At 45.0% G+C, this 23,911-nt stretch overlaps 1 protein-coding gene across 1 annotated transcript in view; it reads left to right on the forward strand.

Annotated features, from left to right (window-relative positions):
* The window catches only part of RAI2 (retinoic acid induced 2), a 59,457-nt gene extending 35,879 nt beyond the window's left edge, over positions 1–23,578 (forward strand). Inside the window, exon 2 of the mRNA XM_087829382.1 lies at positions 21,626–23,578. Within this exon, the coding sequence (XP_087685508.1) occupies positions 21,649–23,238 (1,590 nt within the window). The 5' untranslated portion in view covers positions 21,626–21,648 and the 3' untranslated portion in view covers positions 23,239–23,578. The remainder of the gene's footprint in view (positions 1–21,625) is intronic.
* Positions 23,579–23,911: the final 333 nt, after the last annotated feature.

Consider the following 23,911-nt stretch of genomic DNA (forward strand, 5'->3'; position numbering starts at 1 on the left):
AGCAGGATCCAGGCTGTCATTTCTTAGGAATTCCCAGATGGGTCTTCTTTTGCTGGCCTTACTACCATTTTCATTAATTTTCTGGACCCTTACTACTATTGTCATTTGGGAACAGATCATTCTTTGTCATGGGGACTGTCCTGTGCATTGCAGGATGTTTAGCAGCATTCATGGCCTCCACTCACTAGATGCCTGTAGAATCCCCACCCCTGAGTTGTGACAACAAAATATATTCCCAAACATGGCCCACTGTCCCCTTGGAAACAGGGACAGAATGGCACCAGATTGAGAACCACTGGCCTAGACCTGTAGTAGATATGGGAAAGGAAAAGAGATCTGCTGTTGGGGAAGGAGCACTGTAGAAAATGCTGGCAAGATTCCCACAGTCCCCCCCCCACCTTCCCTCAGGCGTATAAAGTGTGGGAGACTTCACCACCCACTGTTCACAGCTTTCCTCTTTTCCCTTTTTCCACACTGCCCTCCCTCCTGCCTGTCCTTGGTACACAATGCTGCAGCCCAAGTTCAAATCCCAGCTCTGCCACCACCTCGTAGCAAGTGTCCTATCCTTTTCATGCCTCAGTTTCCTCATCTGGAAAGTGGTGATGATAATAACATCCCCCTTGTAGGGTTGTTTGTGAGGACCGAATATTCACAAACATTTAGAAGAGTACCAGCACATAATAAGCACTTTAATAAGTGTTTTGTGAATAGAACATCAGTTGTCTGGATGAAGAACCTCTGTTAAATATAGCCATTCAACAAATGCTTACTGGATGCTGAACAAGGCCCCACCCCTACTTTCAAGGCACTCAGAGTTTGGCCTGCAGGGGTGGGGGTGGGGCAGGGGGTGTCACAGGCTCCGTTCCTTACTCTCAGCCTTAGGCAGCACTGTGGAAGCAGAGCCCACTGCCCTGGCCGTGCTGTCCTATCTAATCCCCAAGAAAAGTTCTCAGTATCCCAATGGTCATGCCTATACAGTGCTTCATCAGAAGCCCATTCACCAGAAGTTGAAGGCTACTTTACTCTGCATTATTCATCAGCTCAATATCTCATTGACAGCAAGCAGATCAAATCTATATGGCCTCAGCTGTAGCTGAAATCAATAGAACCATTATTCAAAATTTAGGGGTACTTCTCTGAGGAATTTGAGCTGTGCGTCATTGGGCACACTAGTTGGGAATACTGTCTTCCCTCTCTCTCTCTCTGTCTCTCTCTGTCTCTCTCTCTCTCCCTCCCTCTCTACGCCCCTGTCCCTCTCCCTTTCTCCCTCCTTCTCCCCCGCTAAGGTCCTCCCTTCCTTCATCCAAATGAATAATCTTCTTTAAGGAGGCTGCTTTGATTTGAAACTTAAAGGCTGAGAAGGAACCAGCTGCAGAAAGGACATTCTAAGCTGAGGAAACAACCTGTGCAAAGGCCCTGAGGCAGGAAAAAGCGAGGTAGCTTCTAGGAAAAGAAGTATTCTGATGGAAGAGGAAAGTGATAGATGAGATTGGAGGGGTTAAGGTGGGGCTGGTTCCATAGGGCATGCCTTTTAGTTTAAAGTACAGTGAGGAGCCATTGGAGAGTTTTATGCAGCTGAGTGAAACAATCTGATTTGTGTTTGAAGAGAAGGAAGGAATGGTCAACTGTGTGGAATGCTGCTGAGATGAGTAATATGAGGGCCAAGAGACTGTCTCAGTGGATCTGGCCATATGGAGGTCAACATGACCTAAACCACAGCGATCGCAGTGGAGGAGGGAATAGCAGCTGAACTCCCTGTCTTTTGGTTTTAGAACATACAGTCTCACCAAGAAATAGGCATTTGCATTTGAAGGGATCAATAATTGAATAACATTTCTTTATACTGCTTTGGTAAGTTTTCAGGGAATTGGTTTTATTTTCTCTTTAGTAAGAGGCTTACTGCAATGGTCATAGTGATGGTGGTAATGGTAACATCACCCTTAGTATCTAATACATCACTACATGCCCATCATCAACCTCTTTGGTGATTTTCCAGTTGTGGGACACTGCTGGTCCAGCGACACCCAGCCCCTGGGCCCCTGTGCCATTCATGACCCATGCTCATTGCAGAATGGCTGGCCAAGGCTGGGGCTGCCTACAGCACAGGAGAACTACCCAGGCTCCTTCTAAGTGGGCCATGCAGGGCTCAGAGGAGTGACCTCAGTGAGCTCAGTGCCATGTTCTGATTGCTGTCCTCTATGTGTCCTTTCACTTCCAAAGTCCACCTCCTCCTTAACATTGTTTGAACTTTTAAGCCCAAGAATGATAGGAAATCCCTCAGAATAAAACCTTAAGGAAGCATATATAAACTCACACTTGGTGAAAAGTGACTGTAGAAAAAAGTATGTTTAGCACAAGCTTAAATATTACCGTGCTTTTTATGTGGTCTCCCACAGCATTTTGGAACCCTGACATTTTTTCTGATGGATCATTCCCTTTGATTTTTTTTCCTCCACTGCTTTGATTTTGTAACACAAGAATAATATTTTTTCTGGACTATACTTCTTATAAGTGGTCTTACTCAGGGAATGTTTTTAAATTTAAAGATGATTCTATTTTCTCTTAAGAAGTACATACACATGCAAACACATTTAAAAGCTTCAGATGGGATAGTTTGATTTTTTTAAAGGCATATTTGCAAAAATTGTTCCTCTTAATTTCAGCCTCTTATTCAAAGCCCTTTCATTTTAATGCTATTGCATACATAGTGGAGAAGGCCCTCTTCACCTGCAAGGGAGAGATCTGTAGGCCTTGGTTGTTGACAAATGGATTCACCCTGATGTATAGTGCCTTAAAGATGGACTCAAGGGCAAATGTATCCCATTCTCAGAAAGGGAAGGTTCTTAACTTCCCCAAGTTAAATACCCATCTTCAGTGTGTTGGCACAATGCCAACACCTTTGTTCACAGCGGCGGGCACAATTGAATCATTTCATTCACCACCTGAAGACACATTTTGAAGTTAACTTGTCCTGGTTGCAGGTTGTTAGAGGATTGATCTGCTCAAAACCAGACATTCGTCCCTGCCTTACTGTGATTTTATTCATTTATTTATTTATTTTTATCCTCACATGAGGATATGTTTATTAATTTTTAGAAAGAGCAAGGGAGAGAAAGAAAGAGAGAGAGAGAGACATCAATGTGAGGGAGAACATCAATTGATTACCTCCTGCAAGCAATCCAACTGGGGATCGAACCCACAATCTAGGTATGTGCCCTGACTGGGAATTGAACCCACAACCTTTTTGGTGTACTGGATGAGACTCCAAGCAGCTGAGCCACCCAGCCATGGCTACTGTATTTATTTATTTATTTTGATGGCTTAGGTAACTGGCTGTCAGGACCCTCTTATAATCTTTCACCTATCTAGAAAAGTCTCTTCTGAGCTTGTGCCACTGAACTCTGGGGTCTAAGGTGAGTTCTTATCTGAAATTCTGTGCAAATCTCAAACCTTAATGAAAGAAACAAAAAAAATTGGCCTTGTCCAAACGTGCTCTTCTCCCACCTCCCCACAGAAATGGGATTGCAAGAGCACAGTTGCCCTGGAGCGTCTACTCTTCCCCTCTGGTCGCCCACAGATCTCTCTTTAATCAGAACTGTAGGCACCAGGGAGAAAATCCAGCCAGGGCCTGCATTGCCTTGGTGTGATTTCAAGAAGTAGATTTTCTGGGTCAGTGGGTATGAATGCTTTTAAGTTGTCCTCCAGAAAGTTTTTAACCAATTTTATTTCCATATCAGCATACATTTCCTATGGTGCTGTATTCATTCATTCATCCATTCATTCATTCAACCATGTGTCTATTCATTCACTTACTGATTCAGCACTTACTATATTGAAGGCACTGTGGACTCACACAAATCCTAATCAATTCCTGCCCTGGTTGGGGATTCGTGGGTTCCTCTGTCTCTGTGAAGAGGATTGAAACTGTGTGTCTGGGCCTCTTGAGGACCAACCAGGATAAGCACTCATTCATGTTAGGAGAAAGGGCGTCCAGACCTGGAGGTGGGGTTTTTACCCCTGGCCTTACACTGGAATCACCTAAGGAGCTCTAACAAACCCTGATGCCAGGGTGACCATGGAAGATTCTGATTTTATTGGTCTGGGTGTGGCCTGGGTATCCAGATCTTTCAGTGTGCCCCAGCAAAGTCTCAGGTGCAGCCTCAGCTGACTGCCCACCCCTATTCTTTATCCCCGAGAGTCTGGCCGAGGAAAACCCTCCACCAGCCAGTGCCCCCACTGCCTCTGCTCTTGACCTTACACTTGTTACTTCAGATTTGATGGCAGTTACTGGTCCCCTGCACACCTTGCCCACAGTGGACCATGGGAGGTCAGCACCATGCCAGGCTAAAAACTGCTAAGAAGAAAAAGCATCTTCTTTTCATCTTATTTATCGCTTATTTATACTTTAAAATGAAATTCTCACCTCATTTATTTAGTGTTTCACAGTGAGGGTCTTTAGCTCCCTATCTTTATTATAATAACAATAGCTAACCCCTACTGAGTGCTTAACTGTGTGCTAGGACCAGTTTTAAGTGTTTTGCCTGTTAACTCACTCCCCTGAACAGCCTGTGGCATAAATACTGTTTTCACTCCTATTGTACAGATGAAGACACTGAGGCATAGAGAGGTTAAGGAACTTGCTCCTGCTCCCACAGCCAGTCTGAGCTGGACATCTATTTCATTTAGTAGGGCTCTTCTCTACAAGTCAGAAGGGTTTATCTTGGATTTGTTCTGCTTCGACATTGTATTTTTTTTCTCAATTTAGAACTAGGGGCGATGAGTGTGGGCACACCTGTGAGCTCTACCACCGTCCCATCACTCTCATAATGGCAAGAGTGACTTAATACAGAGAGCTTAGCAAGGGTATCTCTCAACAACTTCTCAGCCTACAGTTTGAGTCACTTTAGTTGTACCCACTGGGCCAAGTTATCTTAGTCTTGCAGAGATAGTTTCAGTAATGAAAAGCAGATGGTTCTTACCTGCACCAAGAGATGTCAGGCCTCTCTGCCATTAGCACTGCTACATCTGTACACTTTCAGAATTCTCCTCTCGAGAAAAATGAGAGGCAGAGGAAAGCCTGAGTGTGATTCAGGAACAGGTTGACTTTGTCTCTGAAAATCTGTAGAACTTCTCATCTGCTTATTCTCCCAGGAGAGTCAGAGGCTCTAGGAAGTCAGCGATTGTGACCTGTTGAGTCATCATTTCTGCAGTTGTAGCAGAGCTCAGTGTGGGGATACAAGATGCAAACAGCACGTGGCTCTGTGGCCATAAACCAGGGGCAGAGTAGAGGGCTGAAATCTCCTCCTGGAAGAAAGGGATTAGCCAGTGAAAGAGAAAAACAGATTTGAGAAATCCATTTACCCTGAAGGCTTGAGAGGGAATGCAGGTGAGACTTACTCCAGGGTCTTTCCACATTCTCCAGGTTTTATCTAGTACCTGGCTTAGAGTTTCAAAAGAAAGGAGGGAGTATTTGAGCCTTTAAACCTTGACCTTAGTATTTCCATGCACGTTATTAGGAGTAAGAATTCTTGTTGTTTATTGGACTGAAGGAATGGCATTAAAATATGTGTAAAATTGTTCATTTACTACTTGTATATTTCTTAATTATTTTTAGATTACTGAAAAAAATAACCTAAAAATTCTTGCTTCTGCTTATATGATCATAGCATTCAACTCAAATTTCAAAGAACGTCACTAACACATCCTTGATTTTTCTCTTGAGAATTAATATCACCCTTGATAAGAAAGTAACTTGGAAATAGTAGCATAGATTTTGATATGGTCCTAGGGCCATTAAAGAATCTTAGTTAGTCATCAAAATCCTAATTAGTCTGTAAATATTTGTGTGTGTGTGTGTGTGTGTGTGTGTTTGTGTTAAAGAACTTCTGCTTGGAGGAACACCATTTCAATATACTATTAGTCACCTCATTACTTGGAGGCATTTTGTGGAAATCAAAACATTTGAGGGCCTGGGGCCAGTATATTGTCTTGGAAGATGCATACAGCCTTAAACAGAGGAGAATTGTAACCATAATCTTGCCCTTAACTAGATGCTGGCCTGGGACAAATGGCCTTTTATGAGCCTTTGTCTCCTCATCTGAAAAATGGGTTGTACTAGATGGTTTTTGTAAAATGAAAATTAGGAGGCCATACAGATCTACTCCCTTGCTTTTCTTTTCTGAAGGGGCAGAGCCAGGGTCTGTGGCCGGCCTGACTTGCAAGCTTATGCTGGTGCCAGGACCTCATAAAACTGCCCTGGGCTGTTTGTGGGCTGACTAGGGCAAATGGGACTGCCAGGCCTCTTACTAGGAAAATAGAAGATTCCTCTTCACCCTACAAAATAAGAGACCTTTGCCCTTAAGAAACTTCCAACTTCTGCTCCAGCCAGTGCTTTTCTGGGTGCCCTACCCTGGAGACCCACTAAGGAGGTTCTCAGTAGCAGCACTTTGGAGCCTCCCCCACAGGGCCCCTTAGTTGGGCAGCAGTTGTCCAAAGACCAATGCATTTTGGCTCTTGTTTGCCTTAATACTCCCTCCCCTTTCCCAAACACAAAAATATTGCCATTTCCTGGAAAGTGGTTTTGGCTCGAGGCCTGATAGCTATCCCACACTCTTAGCCAGCTTTCCTTGGGGCCTCTGTTCTTTTGTTTCATTGAGGATTTGTTTGTTTGGGGGCTGACTGTGCTGCCTCCTTCATTTGTACCTGAGGTAAAGAGCCCCTGGCAGGTGCCCAGGAGGTACCCGAACCCCCTTGCCTACCAGTAGCTTCTGCTCCATCTCCCCTCTCTCCACTACGCTCAAAATTGGTCACAATTCGCAATGCAGGCACACAGAACCACTTCAGGTATTTGTTTTTTCTTTTTTTCTTTTTTGTAGTTTGATAATATTTTCAATATCTATTTTCTTAAGTCAAGGGTTAATTAACATAAAATCCAATGATTCTTAAGTGGTCAGATGGATCAGTTTTGACAGTTGTGTGCACCTGTGTAAGCACAACCTGAAAGAGGCAATAAAAGCATTTCCATCACCCCAGAAAAGTCCTTCCCCATGCCCCCTCCCCAGAGCAAGCACTTTCTGATTTCTATCATTATACATTTTTTTGGCCTGTTTTTGGATTTTGCCTCAATGAAATCTTATAGCATGTACACTTTTGTATCTGGCTTCTTTCGCTCAACACAGTGTTTTCGAGACTTGTCTATGTCATGGTATGTGGCAGGAGTTCACTGCTTTTTATTGCTGAGTAGAGGTCCACTGGTGGGTGTTACACAGTGTGTTATCCATTCACCTGTTGACAGACATTTGGGTTGTTTCCAGTTTGTGGCTCTTATGACCAGACTGTTATGAACATCTGTATACAAATTTTTGTGAATATGTTTTCATTTCTCTTGGGAAGATACCTAGGAGTGGAATTGCTGAGCTAGAGGGTAAGCAGTTGTTTAATTTCACTGGAAACTACCAGACAGGTCCCCACAGTGGCTGTTCCTTTTTACCAGCAATGTACCAGCGAGGGTTCCAGTTTCTCCATATCCTCATTGACTTTTGGTGCTACAGGCTTTTTTTTTTTTTTTTTTAATATGTTTTTACTGATTTCAGAGAGAGGAAGAGAGAAGGAGAGAGAGATATAAACATCAATGGTGAGAGTCATTGATTAGCTGTCTCCTGCATGCCCCCTACTGGAGATCGAGCCCTCGAAACCTAGGCATGTGCCCTGACTGGGAATCGAACCAGTGACCTCTTGGTGCATGAGTCAATGCTCAACCACTGAGCAACATCAGGTAGACATGCTACAAGCTTTTTAATTTTAGTTGTTCTAATGGATATGATATGATTCCTTACTTTTTTATTTTAAAGAATTTTCAAGCATGTCAGTCAATGCCAGCTCAGACACTATAAAGGTCCTATGGGAGAGGAAGCCAAGTGTTACATTTTTACAAACAGGAGGTTTCTGCTCACCATCCTGTCCCTGAAGCAGAGTCTTTCCAGTCTTAAGGGTTGTCTGTGGGTTGCTTCAGGGCAATCTTAGAGCCAGAGCCCCAGAGGGCTCAGGCTGGGCAGGAGGAATCAGGCCAGAGAGTCAGAGTGGAGGAGGGGAGCTCCTGCACAGGGAGCTCTGAATCACACTGACAGCTAGTCTCAGGGCAGATTGTGCTGCACACACACAATTAAAATCTGATGTGTAAGTAGCCAGCAGGCACAAACCAGTTCATGGGCCTGTGTTAGGGAGTCCCAGCCAGCTGTCCTTTCAGCTGCTGTAACCACACGTGGTATGAAATTTCCACTTAACACAGATATGACAACATTTCTAAGGCAGAATTTTGCTTCCTTCTAGTTGACCTAAGTAGGCAACCAATTAGTTGCCAAGCATGGGGCCAGTTAGGTGGCAAGTATCAAAATCATCTTTGGGGTGCTGGCTACGGGCTTTCCTGGATTCTCCAGCCCTATGCATACAAAATGAGGAATACCTCTAAAATATTTTAGCTATCCATGCATCTTGAATTTCACTAATTTTTCCTATTTCTTACATTCACCATGCTAATTAGCAAGCCACCCATTTCACCACCAAAAGAACATTTATAATACTCCCTGTGTTCTGTAGCCAAGCCTCAAGCATTGATGGAAATGAAGCGATAGATAACTGGAACTCTGCTGGCTGACTGGGTTAGAGCTTCACCTAAGGAACAGACAGAAAATGTTCCCACTGTAGGTGCTGGCGCCCTTACTATGTAGAAAGGATTCTGGTCAATTCACTCTAATGTGGCAATGACCCAAAGTCTTTAGACAGATCAGTATTTTGGAAGGGAACCCAGAAAGATGGCAATAATGTTGAACACAAGGCATGAGCTTGCTAGTGGTGAAATTTCAGTGGTTGGTGGAATGGAAGGATACTATTGAATGGGCAGTCTTTTGCCTAGAAAATCAATTATGTAGATAGAGCACCAAGGGAAAGCTGGCCCAGATCCTTGAGCCATAGATGGTAAGCTCCCCCAAGGGAAAATCCACAGAAACCTTTCCTAGAAAGACTCCAGTGTGGCTGGGGAAAGGGCAGAAATCCCAGGCCTCCGTGTTCTGCAAAACAACAAAACATCCAAGGGTACAAAGAGAGAAGGGAGTGTTGTGGTCCTAGCAGTTCCCTCTGGTCAGATGCCAAGCATGCCAACTCCCTGGGGTCTGTTTGCCTGTATTGTGCCAGGGCCCTGCTGCTTCTCCCTCCCCCACCCCCACCCACTCACATGGATGAGGGCTGCCTGCAGAGCTGGGGGAGGGGAGAAGGCTGCTGGTAGGCCTGCCTCCTCCTGCTCTGTGAAGGCAGCTCCACACCCCCTGCCCTCTCCCAACCCCACCAGCTCTATGAATGCTAATGAAATAGATTCAGTGGATATTTATGCAGGAACCAAGCAAAGAATGATCTCGAACCCGTATTAATAAATCCATTCAAGTCAGGAAGAACAGCCAAGGATGTCTGTGCTTTTAGTACAGAAAAGTCAGCACGTGGAAGCTCAGAATTGGGCTCTGGGCGCTTGGGCTGCTACTTCAGTCTGGCTTTCAGCTGGTGGCATTCAGGATGCTCTGAGGCTGCAAGTCAGTGTACCCCCAGCACTCCCTGTACACAGCATGTCAATTAAGGTAATGCTAGCTGCCACTGCAAACAAATCGAAAATGTACCAGGGCTCAAACACAATAGAAGTTTATTCTTCATTCACATAAAGCTCAAAATGGATGTTCCTGATGGCCAGTGGCTCTCTTTCACACCATGACTCAGATATGCATGCCCTTGGCTCTACTATCTCCAACAGGTGGCTTCCAAGAGGTCCCTGTACATCAAGCTGAGGGAAGGAGAAGGAGATTAGAGCACCATGTAAGGAAGATTTGTAGCAGCCAGGCCAGGACGTGGTGCACAGCACTTCTACCCTCATAATGTTGGCTAGAATTCAGGCACATGGCCACCCCTTACTGCAAGGGAGGCTGGGAAAGGTAGTCAGGCAGAAGAGGAAACAGGTGTGATGAACAGCCAGCCACAGATGAAATACAGGGTATGGCAAAAGTAGGTTTGCAGTTGTGGGTACGTGAAACAGTGTATTCTACAGTGTTATTATTTATTAATTACTGTATTTTTTTCCATAGAAAGAACTATAAACCTACTTATGCCCCACCCTGTATATTCCTGGGAAGGCTAGGAGTGAAGCCCTGACTGGGATGCAAGCTGGTCCAGAGGCATAGGAAGGGAGAGTTGGGCTCCAAGAAGAAATGAAAGTACCTGTGTCCTTCAAGGCCAGTAATGGCTAGTTGCTCTGGTAATAGTGGAGGGGGAAGTTCAGGGATGGGCCTACTCCAGGTACAGAAGGTCAAGGAATTCTAGGCTTCCCTGCCTTTCCTGCCCCTACATATGGAGCCAGGAACCTTTGCCGTGTCTTTTCCTTACCTCCCCTAGACCTGCCTTTCCTGCACTGAATGTTGTTCACATTCTAGAAAACTCTTTCCCTCCGTCCCATCGAAACAACCATTCCCTGGGGACTCACAGTTCTATTCCTGGAAAAAAAGAAGACAAAAAAATCCAACAAACCAATTCACACCAAGGTAGTACTGATCTGCTGGAGTTGCTGAGAAACTGAGTTGAGAAAATGAATATAAAATACCTAGCAGGGTGCCTGGCACATAATAAGTACATCTTAATAAATAGTTTATTAATATCATCTTGTGAGTGTGTGTGAGTGAAATGGAGAGAGAGAGAAGAGAGAGCTAAAATAGCCCTACCAATTAATATCCTTTCTCCTCCTCTCAACCTGCCTCAGCACTGCACCATGGCCTCTTATTGTTCGTTCATCAGGGCCTGTGAAGAAATCAAAATTGTGTTCGTTGAGTTGGCTATCCTTTGGGGGACAAAGTTCATTGTTGAGGGGCAATTTTTTTTTAAATATCTTTATTGATTTCAGAGAGAGGAAAGGAGAAGGAGAGACAGAGATAGAAACCTCAATGATGAGAGAGTCACCGATCGAGCCCGCAACCCGGGCATGTGCCCTGACCGGGAATCGAACCCTGATAGCCTGGATCCCAGGTCGATGCTCAACCGCTGAGCCACGCTCGGCCAGGCAGAGGGGCAATTTTTAACACCCTTTGGAAGAGCCAGACACCCCTCTAATGTTCACAGCGCCCTGCCTCTCCCTCAGGCCCTCCCCAGCCCTGTGCTTCAGCTGCGCAGCCTGCTGTCCAGTCTCCACACTATTCCTCTTGTGCCTTTCCTCCTGTGCTTCTGCCCCACCCCCATTCCATCATCTCCTCTGCTGAAATTTTACCCATCTGTCCAAGCCCAGTTCACATGTCACCTCCAGGAATAAAGGTTTAATGACTGAACTCAGAGGTGGCGCAGGTGAGGACAAAGGAGAATCACCATGAATCTTGCTTTGGAGATCCGCCTCAAGTGTTAGAGGGACAGTAGGTGGCCTCCTTTCTACTCATCCACCATGGAGGAGGTGTATGTGTGTGTGTGTGTATAAACACATACATTCAAGGAGAACTCTCCCCCACCAAAGAAATAAGAAATAACACCTATAATCTTCATTGTCAACTAGCCAGATGTCACACAGCATAAACCCCAACTGTTTATGCTGTATCAGCTGCATCCACCATACTTGCTTTAAGATAATAAATATAGTGAATTTATCAGACTTCAAAAGACTGACCAACCCTAAGATTTTTCAGAGTGCATTGTTCTGCTTTTAAGAAGGCTCGCCTCCAGGCAGAGGGGTGCTTTTGACAAAACAATTCCAGAAAGCAGGCTCCCTGATTAAAAGATGAGCATTCTCCACCCTCTTCTTTCTGCATTGTCTGCGTACTTCTTGGGTCGAGGTTATTATTATTATTATTTTTAGGCAGTATGCAGCTGATGAAGTGAAGTGGCATATATTTATTTATTGTTTTTTGGTCCCTGAGTTGGAACAGAAGATCACCAGAAGAGAAACTCCCTCTGTGACTCATCCCAGGAACATTTTGCATTCCAGCCAGCACAAATATGATTAAAAGAACTTTCTCAAGAGCCCCAAAGGAACACATTAGCCAAGCTGTTCATCTCTGGACTGTTTTGCTTTTGGAGAGAGGCATTCCTGGCCTCCTTGTGTGCCTGGCTCTTTATGGAATCTCGAGGCACACTTCATGTGAGCTGATTCCTCTGTTCACACACCAGGAACCTCATGAGTATGTGCCTTTAGGGCCCAGAGATTTTAGTAGTATCCGGGATTTTCCTTATGTCAAGGTGCTTCATGGTCCTTACTTGTTACTGAACTGGTTACCTCCCACAACTCTGGTTTCTGTCTTACCAGGCTTGGAGATTATCGTAACAGAGTGTCTTCTTCACAGGGGTCATAGAAAGTAGAAAGTGTCAGCCGTTGGGGAAATGCCTTGTCATGTGGCCTGAATTGGTGATGTTTGTGTCTTCACATAACCACTGAAACGTTCCAGGGCATGGCTGGTGTAAAGCAGACATGGTTGGTGCTCTGCCCCTATATCCCATCAGACTATATATACCAAAGACTGTTAACTACAAATACCTGTGATTCTCCCGGAGGACTTTTTAAAAAATCTTTTGGTCTCAGAAGCACACTAGGCCTGCATGCTGGGCTAGCTGGAAATGCCAAGGAATTAACACACATTTCAGGAGCAGCCCTTGATCAGTAATGGATGGGGGTTGGTGAATAAACATGCCAACTCTGAGGCATGTGTTCGCCACTGTCTCCCAGCATCCCCAGTGGAACTGAGCCCTTTCCCAGTCTCACTGCTTCACTCTTCTACTGGTGTTTTCTGTGATCCTCTCCCAAATAAACTGCTTTCAGTCAAATGCCTGTTTGGAAGGGGGGAACCCCACTAAGATAACTAGCCAGTTGGATTCACCAAAAGCCAAGCTTCCCTCTTTACACCCCTCACCATGTCTACCACTATTGGTGATGGTTGTTAAGTTTCCACTGTGGATGTAGCACTGCAGTAGCATGTTGTGCATGGGGGAGGGGCCTGGGGAAGCACAATCTTTTGAGAGCCCCTAACCTCTGCATAGAAATCTGGTTAAGACAGAAACCAGAGTTGCAGGAGGTAGCCAGTTCAGTAACAGGGTAAGTAAGGACCATGAAGTACCATGACGTAAGGACAATTCCAGATACTGCTAAAATCTCTGGACCTTGCAGGCACATACTCATGAGGTTCCTGGTGTGTGAACAGTAAGTCTTTATGGATTGAGTCTATAAGGGAATGAAGAATTGACTTGCATTCACTTCCTCTCTTACCTACGAGTGTTTAAAGGTTGAGGCTATGTCACGTCTCCTTTTGGAATCTCAAGTGCCTTTTAGTGGAATCAGCAAACTTGGTCATAGTTGTAGGCCCTTGTCTGTATGGAGAGATTTCAAAACAATTAGGAAGGCCCCACCCCATGATTGGTATCTGAAATCCCTCAATTAGAGTTTCATTTCTTTGTCCATAGCTTTATTACTGGCTGAATTATGTTGATTATGCCAATCAAGGAAACATAATTCTTGAACCTATCAGTCATAGACCTCAGAGAGAATGAGTTTATCAACTTCTTTCTGGTAAACCCAATTTTGATGGCGGAAACCCAATTCTAACTGCCCAAGGAGGAGTAAGAGGTAAACAAAAATGAAGATTAGGCACCAAAAGAAGATAAATCTACGTGGGTTTTTTTTCTAGGACTGACAGTACTGCCAAGTCACAAGTGAATGTGCTTAGTGGCTTTAAAGCCTGGGAGAAGCTTCTCCCAAATATGGATCACCTTCCTTATGTACCTCCTAGTACTGGTGAACAATTTCATATTTTCCCCACATTCTCATTCTACTAAGAAGTTCCAGTTCCACCTCTCCCCCCACCACACTGCATAGTAACCAATTGTTATAGCTCAGCAGCGTTCCCTTGTGGCCACCTGAATAATGCCGATTCAGTGCTTTCCTTATAGCTTTCCAGTTTCTCTTTTATCACTTCCATCTGAGCAGTCTCTCACTCATTTGGACCTACACACACTTTTTAATCTTCTCCCCCTTCCCCACTCTTTCTTTCAACTCTTGCCCTGTTATCTTAGAAAATCTCTTTGCTTTCTGTGTCCCTCTTGTCCTTAGCCTCTTCCTCTCCTCTTCCACCCCTCCCTTGTTTTTGTTCCTCTTGTGAGTGAAAAAATGACCCTAATCTCACTGCTGAGCTGGAGAGGAGAGCTATTTAGGCCCCTGTGTCAATAACCAGAAGGAAAACCGTAGGATCTGAAGTGAAATTATATATCATAGCCAATCAGCAGTAACTTCAGAACCTTACAATGTTTGTGGGGGTAGAAAAATGCTTTTCTTCCCACCCTTGGAAGTTCTTCTGACTGGTCTAATAAATTAACATGAGACAGATTATGTTATGGAAAAAATGACCGAATTTATTACATATGTGCATGTATGGGTTCCCTAAAAATATGGGACCCCAAGATACATTGGGCAGTTGAGGCTTATTTACCTGGACTAAGAAGAAGGCAGAGGTCTGGTACTTTGAAGGGAAAGCTGGCAATTTACAGGTAGATGAGAAGAAGCAAACATTCGGTAAACAAATTCTTGCTGGACCACCCAGAAACAATGGGACACGGGAACCTAACAAACAGACTTGCTTGGATCCTCCCTGTGGGCCACACTTAGTTCCTATGGGCTGAGGGGAATAAGCTGAGGTTCCCTTCCTGAAGCAGGTTTTTCTAGGTGAATTTCTTTAAGCAGGTAAAGTAAGAGGTGAAAAAACAAACAAACCAACAAACAAAACTTCTTCTTGAACTTGTTGGACTTTGTTTTCAGCACGAAATAATCAGCATGCTAGGGTGGCACATTCTGGGGAGACTCGTTCTGGACCCCTACGTGTTCATGAGTCTGTATTCAACATACAAAAGGCTCTGGCTGCCTCTTCTTTCTCCCCCAGCCTTTCAGCTCGAATGAGAAATAGACTTTGTATTTATTTAATTGTTTTACCACTGTCTTTTATTCTAATACTGCAACAGCTTGGCTTCCTATTTTCAATGCAAATGTTCAATATTTCAGCTATGTTGGGGATTAAGTGAGTTTTTGCAGAAACCTCACCATCAAGTGTAACATAAATTCTATGGTAAATGCCTTCCCAGTTCTTAGCAGCTGATTTTAAAATGAATCTTTGAACAAACAGGGTTTTAACTTAGAAACTGAATGTACAAAGTTATTGGGAGCATTACACTACTAAAGATGCTCAGAGGAAATTTGATCAGTGGATCTGATAATGATGAAAATGACTCTAGTGACGAGATGACAACAATGATGATGGTGATGATGATGGTGATGGTGATGATGATAGCCATGTTTTATTGAACACTTTCCATGTGCCAGCATTGTGCCAATTACTTTACATAAATTATTCCCTACAATTATTACAACCACCCCAGGTCTTATTTTAAATCCCTATTTTGCACAGAGGGAAACTGAGGCTTATAACTAACTTGCCCAAGTTCACACAGCTAGCAAAGGAAGACAAAGCTGAAATTTTAACCTATGCCTGTCTGAGTTGAAAGCTTGTACTTCTGACCACTCTCACAGGGGACCCAGTGCCCAGGGTGAGGCTGGCACTGTTTATTTCAGTGCCAGTGATTGGTGAGGGGCCCGCATGCACTAGAAGAAAGTGAAAATCTGAACTCTAGTCCTTTGTACTTCACAAATCTACACCCCTTCCTTCCAGTGACCCCTTAGAGGGTCTATTTCTGGCACACTAGTCTCTGGAAAATGTCCTGCTAATGACACAGGATTATAAACAGCCCTTTTCCCAGAACAAAAATTTAACCTTTGTATTTCAATCTAATTAGAAGTATTTTTTCTTCCAGAGGCAGGTTTCACCCTGCTCTTTGTTCCATGTTTAAGAGGTTTATTTTTTGCCAGAAAAATATCCAAAAACCATAGCTTTTTAAGGTGACACACCCTGGCCGGAGACCTTAAACGTGAGCTGTGCACAAGATGGCTGCTCCGGCAGCAGCACCTGCGGGTGTCAGGGGTTCTGTGTATCCAGCTGAAGGCTCTGGGGCCCTGGCTGGATGCAAGACAGATTCTCACTGACTCTCACAGCCCACTGTCCAGGTGAGTGTCCCCTGCCACCAACAGCAGTTCTTCATGATTTTCTCCTGTGATTCTGAGGTGCGCCTCTCACCTTCAACTGAGGTTCACCAGGACCTGAGGAGGGCACTTCTTTCCTTTCGTTTCAGAGGCAGATCTCTCTGGAGAATAAGCATTTCTTCTCTACCTTAGAGAGATCCTTGCACCAAAGTCTTTTTCCACTGCTGTCTAGGGACTAACATTCTTCTTTAGAGACTATTCCTTTACCTCTGTAAGAAATATGGGCCTTGAAGGAGCCCTGTTAAGAGCAGATAATCCTGGCAGGGTATCAAATTGTTAACAATTTGGGAACTGAGCCAAGAGAGAAAGCAATGGGCCTATGAAGAAAACAGTGCCAAGGTGGAGGAGTAAGAAATGCCTGCTTGGCACACAGTAGGTGCTCAGATAGTTTTTGAAAGAATAAATAAATGAATGGATGTGAACCTGGTTTCCTATTCCAGTCCTACACCAAGGCCTGCGAGGCCCCAGGGCTGCCATAGTTCCTTTGTGGGCAGGCTGGAGGTCATCAGGAATATGAAATGAGATGGGAAATGCAAAGACAGCTGACACTCTCTACATGGGTGAGAAAGGAGGCAAGGCAGTCTCCCAGATCCCTCTTCTGCTTTGGTGGAACCCATTCAAGGCCATCAATAGAAAACCAGGCCTGCCCTAGCTGGTTTGGCTCAGTGGCTAGAGCATCGGCCTGCGGACTGAAGGGTCCCAGGTTTGATTTTGGTCAAAGGCACATACCTCAGTTGCCAGCTCGATCCTCAGCCCCCATCGAGAGACAAACAATCGATGTGTCTCTCTCATATCGGTGTTCCTCCCTCTCTCTGTCTTTCTGTCTCCCTGTCTCTCTGTCTCTCTCTCTCCCTCCCTCCCTCCCTTCCACTCTCTCTGAAAAGCAATGGAAAAAATATCCTCAAGTGAGGATTAAGAAACACACACACACAAAAAAAACAGGCCTGTGAGCTGTTGGTTCTAGTCGTGAAGTTTTTCCTGTACTCTTTGGATTTGTCCAGCTTTATTACCTGTCTTTTCAACCAGCTTTGCACAAACCTGTTTACTTGTTGAGGCCCAGTCCTAACCTGAGATTCCACAGAGACCACATAGTATGCACATTTGGCACATAGTGGGTTCTTTGCCAGTGTTCTGATGTCTTCAAACCACAGAGACTGCCCTGCAATGGGAAGTTTAGTCCCAAGAGAAACAAACCATGCTCTAACTGAAACTGAAGAGGTCTTCTTATCTTTTCCCTTCCTTTCCCTTCCTTCCTTGGCCTGGTTTAAAGACAAACCAGAACTCTGAGAAGAACCTGACTCTGTTCTCCAATGTTTCCGTTTTCACCATTCCTGGTCCCTCCCTCCAAGCTGCTCCCTTCACCCCCTGTGGCCTGGCCTTCAGAGTGGGGAGGGTGGGGAGTGGCATCTTCTCAGTGGTCATGGGAGTGGCCCAACCAGACCCACCTCAGCTTTGCCCTTTTCCTCACCCCCTTGTGCACTTTCCTTCTTCCCTCCAATTCTCCCAGAATGCCCACCCTTACCCATCCTTCATGGCCTGCAGCAATTCCTAGAAGGCCAGGTTTGACTCCTCAGCAAACACTACTCACTCTAGGAAGGCCAGAGTTAACTTTCGACCCCACCATGGGAGTGGGGCAGTATCCCATGTTACAGAAGAAGAAACTGAGTCCCAGGTACATAAAATGTCTTTCTCACAGTTATAAAAAGCTTGTGTGTATGTATGTCTTGAATTATATCTCTTCTATTTCAATCTCTTGTCTATTAGGTATCACAAACGCAAGTGTTTTTGTGTGTTTTTTTTTAATCAAGAACCTCACCCATCAAACTCTGTTTGACATTTTGATAGTTGAATCAGACCATCTCACATACTTTGGTGTTCAACTCTGATAAAGATAGAGATGTAGCAAGTGACCCCTTAGGCTCAAGAGAAATTTGAAACCAAAGCCATGGGTGAGGGACTGGGCTTTTGAAGGAGCACAGGTCTGGGAGTGGGTAAACTCTACAACCTCTGAGCCTCACTTAACCTGTGACCCTTAGTTTCCTGCTCTGAAAAATGGCAAGGGTGAACTGCACCAGTGACCCCAAGACCTGTTCAGGCAGGGGGGACCCTGTAACTCTCACTGGGCCTTGAGAGTGTCAGCTCTCTGGCTGAGTTACAACTTTTTCATTCTTGCACTCCTATCAGAAAAAAAAGTTAAACATCCCCTCAACATATACACATTATAAGTTATATATGTCTTCCTGTATTTATTACCTATGTTATAAAATAGAAAATGGGAATCAAAAGGATAAGGTGATACAAGGAACATAACTAAGTGTTGTGGCACCTCTCGATTACCTGACTCCACTCTCTGGGAAAACTTTGGTGTTCCCTGGTGTCAATGGCCAGTTTATGATGCTCCAACCCACCACTTCCTCTGCCCGACTTGCCCACCTCTTCCATTTTTCACCAGTATCACATCAAAGCTAAGATTTTCACTCTGTTCTCTCCGACAGAACTTCCCCACAGCCACTATCCATCTTCATGAAGGTAAGACTCAGTCATAAACTGCATGGCCACCACTGTTTTAATAAATTAACTAACATGTTGGGGAGCTCATTTTCAAACCTAACCTGGGTAGTCATATCCTTTTGGAAAGCTGCGTAGATCTCTGGGTGTAAAAGGCAAACGGCCTTAAAGTGGGTGACTATTTTGTGTATTCTGTGTATTTTAAACAATTTGGGAAGACATTCATGTGGTAATTATGTTCACAGCTTCAGTAAAAAGGCCCTGTGCTGATGTTTAAAGCTCAGAAAATTTAATCACTAGAGCAAGTAATTGACAATTATTATACCCTATTGGGAGAGCAAAACCATTTTTAACCCAGTTGGAATTACCTCTTAGATATTTAGTGCATATCAGGTGAATGGTGAAACCATACCCATATCCATGTTGTATCTTGGGAGATGCTGCTGCTGCTCCAAGGACCCCACTTTGAGCCACAAGGACGCAGATGACCCAATTTTGATCTGAAATGACTGATAACTGTGTACAGGCTCCACAAAAAGCAAAGCTTTTTGGAGACTCTACAGTTGGGAAACACATATCTTCAGAGAATTATCAGAAAAAAAAAAAATATATATATATATATACATACACACACACACACACACACACTTTAAATGAATGCTTTAGAAGAAGAAATTTGTCTTGCTAGAAAAAACCTACATGGGGCTTATTTCAGTGGAAGAGGAAAGCAGGCCACATCTACAGGCCATTGGGGTTGTAGGGGGCATCACCAGGAGCAGGGCCAGGGCCCCCAACCTCTCCAGAACTCCTGCTTTGGGATGGAGACTAGAGGAGGAGACTTTGAAGCCCTCACTGGGGCAGCTGGGTCTTGCGGGTGGAATCTGTCCATTGTAGCCCAAATCACTGAGATGGCTTCACTTGAGGCTGAATTCACCTTCCAGAGACCTCCCCCAGTAGTCTTAGGGTCCTCACAGGGTCCGCATGGAGGCAATGGCCCCTGCCTTGAGTTGCTATGAGATAACTAACCCCTGCCCACCATACCAAGTACCCAGTCCTAAAACATTTGCTCAGGAGCACTTGGTGCTGTGGACCGGGGGCCTTGCGGTTGTCTTGATAGTTGCTTCTGTGGAGAAAATGCATTCAGTTCACAAAATAAAATCAGACCTCTCTTGGGAACAGGATCTGAGCTTCTGAGAGAGACTCGCAACATGCCCCAGGGCTATTGTCTAACTTTCTGGCTCAGAAACCAGGTTTTGCCTGAGGTAGTCTCAGAAACCCTGCCTTGGGTCAATGTGGGGCTCACAGTCATATTCTCAAGTTCCTTCCGTTTGAGTTGGTGCAGGCACTTCAGGGGGCCCATGGGATTGTTTAGGATGTGGCTGAGGGCATTAAGGTTGAGGGTATTAGGTTATTTGTGTGAGTGTGTGTGTGTTACTTAGACAGTGTCAAATGTCCACATGAGAAAATAGATGGACTCTAGGACCTGAACAATAGACTAATTTATCTGAATGGTCAAGTGTTTTCACTTCTTAAAGTAAGCTTTAAATGAATCTTCATATAAAAAGTCCACTTGTATGGGAGCTCATAGGGTGAAATGAGTGCTTTGTGCTATGCTCTGGAAGCAGGAGGCCTGGGAAGCAGACATGGCTGGTGTAGGTGCCCAGTGGGGCACAGAAGTGGGGGGGTCACTGACTGGAGTCAGGCCCCAGGTCGGCTTCTTCAGAATGTAACTCCTTACAAGGAAAATAGCACACATAAGGCGAAGGTTTTTTTGTTTATTTCTATTCCCATGGTGTGCTGGGCTGCCTCTCTTGTTTTGGAGGTTGTGTTGGTAATTTGGTGGTAAGCAGAGGACTAGATGATCACAGCACTGAAGTCTAGACAGCTCAGACAGATGAGATCTAGAATCAGAGATGCACAGTGACACTGAGGATTATTGAATTATTATTGATGCCAACCAGACTCCAGGGCTATACAGATCCTGGAGTTAGACATGGTGCCTGCCTTCTCCATGGTAACCAGGCTAATGGACTCGATTCCATGGAGAGCCATATTGGCAGCTGTAGCCTTGCTTCCTCCAGGAAGCACCTGTGCTGGGTTCCTTCGGCCTCTCCAAAGGTGGCCAGAGATGCTGCGGACATCAGGAGAGTGTATCTCACCTTTGAGGATGCTTGTTTCCAACAAGTGTTCCATTTCCCCAGCCCTAGAATGATTAACATCCACTCTTGACAGCTGGAAGTTAGGAGAGGTCACAGGTCAGATGGATGAGCTGATTGGGGAAAGTGACATTGGACCCGATAAGCATTCATGCAAGTTTTGCATTTTCACTGGCAGAGAGCTGGGGGGACAGGGGATGTCATTGGTTGGAGGGAGATGGTGAGACAACTGTAATGACTCCCTTGTGTAAGTGCACTGCTCTTCCCCTTATCAAGCTTCTTTTGGAAGAATTATTACTAGAGAGTTTTGGTTTTTAGTTTTAGTTTTTTAGATTTTTTCAATTACAGTTTTGGGATGGTCCTCTTCCATTTTCACCGAATATTCTAATGTGATGGGATTTTTTCTTAAAGGAAAGACTCTGCTGCCTATTTGAATTTGAACGAGTCAAATCTCTGCATATCTTAACTGTCTGATAGAGCAATGTGGAATGAATCTTTGTGTCTGTTGAAAGCTAAACATATAAGCTGAGTATTAGGCTTAAAAATACTCTGTTTAACCCCACTTGGCAATTTAGTCATTACATCATCTGTGTTTATATCAAAATCGTCTGTTAAATTGGGGCTCATCAAGCAAAGCTGATCACATGGGTGTGTTTGTATATATTAAGAAATGCCTATAACATGTATGTATACATGAAGAGATGGGTGTGCTCTCTGGTTAACTAAGACATGGAAACTTTTAAAAGATGTGAAGAGAGCTCTTAAGGCAATTATAAATTGTCCCCGAAAGAAGATTCATATTGTGTGTTCTATGTTGCAGGTCAGTGGCATCAGAGGCCAGTGATGGATGATCTGCAGTCACAGAACCTCTCCATGGACATGACCAACTCCTCTCCAGCCTTGGCCAATAACAGACTGGAGAATGGTATGGCCCAGCTGATCACCACGGAGGCCTGGAACATCAACTCCACAGACCTGGTAAAGAAGGCGCTGGTGACGGTGCCGGCCCCATCCATCCTGAACCCCCCAGCCGAGTCCCAGAGCGGTATGGCTCTAAAAGTGGCCGCCACCGTGTTGCAGCCCCTGTGCCTTGGGGAGAGCCCAGTGGTGATGCCCATTCACATGCAGGTGGAGGGAAGCTCCGCGCCTGAGCTCAATCCTAACGGCAATGCCACCTATGTTATGACCACGCAGGGCCCCGTGCAGCTGCCTGTGGTGCTGGAGCAGCATGTCTTTCAGCACCTCAACTCCCCTCTGGTCCTGCCGCAGGAGGCCCCATGCTCCTCCAGTGCCATCCACAACAACCTCTTCCAGGCAGCCGAGAACCGGGAGGCCCAGCCCCAGCTCCTGGACTTGCGCATCCCCAGCCAGCCGCAGGAGCCCACGTTGCCATTTGAAGCTGTGCTCCAGAATTTGTTTCCCTCACAGAGCACTCTTGGTCCCCCACCCTGTCAGCCTCCTCCTGGATATGCCCCTGTGCCCCCCCAGCCCTTTAACTCCCCCTTGTCCCCCCTGGTCCCACCGGCCACCCTCTTGGTGCCCTACCCTGTGATTGTCCCCTTGCCTGTGCCCGTCCCCATTCCCATCCCCATCCCAGTGCCTCAGAGTTCTGAGTCCAAATTCAGCCCCAGTTTATCCAAGCCACCATCTTCCTTCGGCCTGAACCCCTTTAAAGGCACCCAGACCCCTCTGGAGAAGGAGGAACTGAAGCCCTTTGAAATCCTCCAGCCCAAGGAGTATTTCCAGCTCAGCCGCCACACGGTCATCAAGATGGGGAGTGAGAATGAGGCCCTGGATCTCTCCATGAAATCAGTGCCCTGGCTCAAGGCTGGCTCAGTCAGTCCCCTGATCTGCCAGGAGGATGCAGCCCTAGACCTGTCACTGGCAGCCCACCGGAAGTCTGAGCCTCCCTCTGAGACTCTGTATAAGAGCAGCAGGTCAGTGGACAGCCCCTGTCACACGGTGCTGGAAAAACTGCCCAGAGGCATGGACATGCCCTTTACCCCTGCCACACCCCATGAGGCCTCAGCCATGATGAATAGCCATGTGGGCAGCAGTGACACTGCCCAGCCACTCAGCCAGCCCAGCCAGCCCAGTGGCGAGGTCAAGGCTGAAAATAACATTGAGATGGTGAGCAACTCCCAGGTGGCCAAGGTGATCGTCTCAGTGGAAGATGCCATGCCTACTATCTTCTGTGGCAAGATCAAAGGTCTCTCGGGTGTGTCCACCAAAAACTTCTCTTTCAAAAGAGAAGATTCCGTGTTTCAGGGCTACGACATCAACAGCCAAGGAGAAGAGTCTATGGGAAACATGGAGCCCCTTAGAAAACCTGTCAAAAGCCGGAGCATAAAGTTCAAGAAAGTGAACTCCCAGGACATACACATGCTCCCAATAAAAAAACAACGGCTGGCCACCTTTTTTCCAAGAAAGTAAATAAAGGATTTTTAAAATTTTTATGATTATAATATGGGGAAAGGTGCATTGATTTTATAAAAAAGCATTTAAAACAAATTATCTTTGTTAATTATTTGGGGGAGTAGTTGGGAAGCAGGAAGGCGAATTGGCTGTAGAGGCCCTGTAAGCTAGCATCATTTTCTTTTTTAATTTTTGACTTTTCACAAATGAGTAAATAATAGCAACCTATTTTTCAAGCAGATTGCACATTTTTTGCAGCTTTAATGGAATATTGGGTGAATCAGAGGGGTAAAAAAAGCTATTTTCATTGCCACAAAGTGCTTTGATGATGTAATACCTAATAAAGGGTAGGATGAATATTTCACAATAAATGTTTGTTTGCACTAATTGGTTGCAGCATTTTATCATTTGTAAAATTTGCATTCCTTAACTGGCATGGTTTGGCCCAAATTGTTGCTTGTAAAGCTCTACAAGTTCTCTGTGTTTAGAGACCTAAGCTCTTCAGGAATGTTGGTGAAGAAGAATTCTGTTGGCCTATACACCCACAAAAGGAGGATTAGGAATATGTATGACCTTGAGCAAGTCACTTCCCCTTCTAGGCCTCTAGATTCTTCATTTGTAAAAATGTGGCAAAGGGTGTGGCGTTGGAGGAGATGAGTTACTTTCTTTTTTTCTTTTTTTAAATTTATCT

The sequence above is a fragment of the Miniopterus natalensis genome, chromosome X (assembly GCF_054644295.1).
Source record: "Miniopterus natalensis isolate mMinNat1 chromosome X, mMinNat1.hap1, whole genome shotgun sequence".
In the NCBI taxonomy this organism is placed as follows: domain Eukaryota; kingdom Metazoa; phylum Chordata; class Mammalia; order Chiroptera; family Miniopteridae; genus Miniopterus; species Miniopterus natalensis.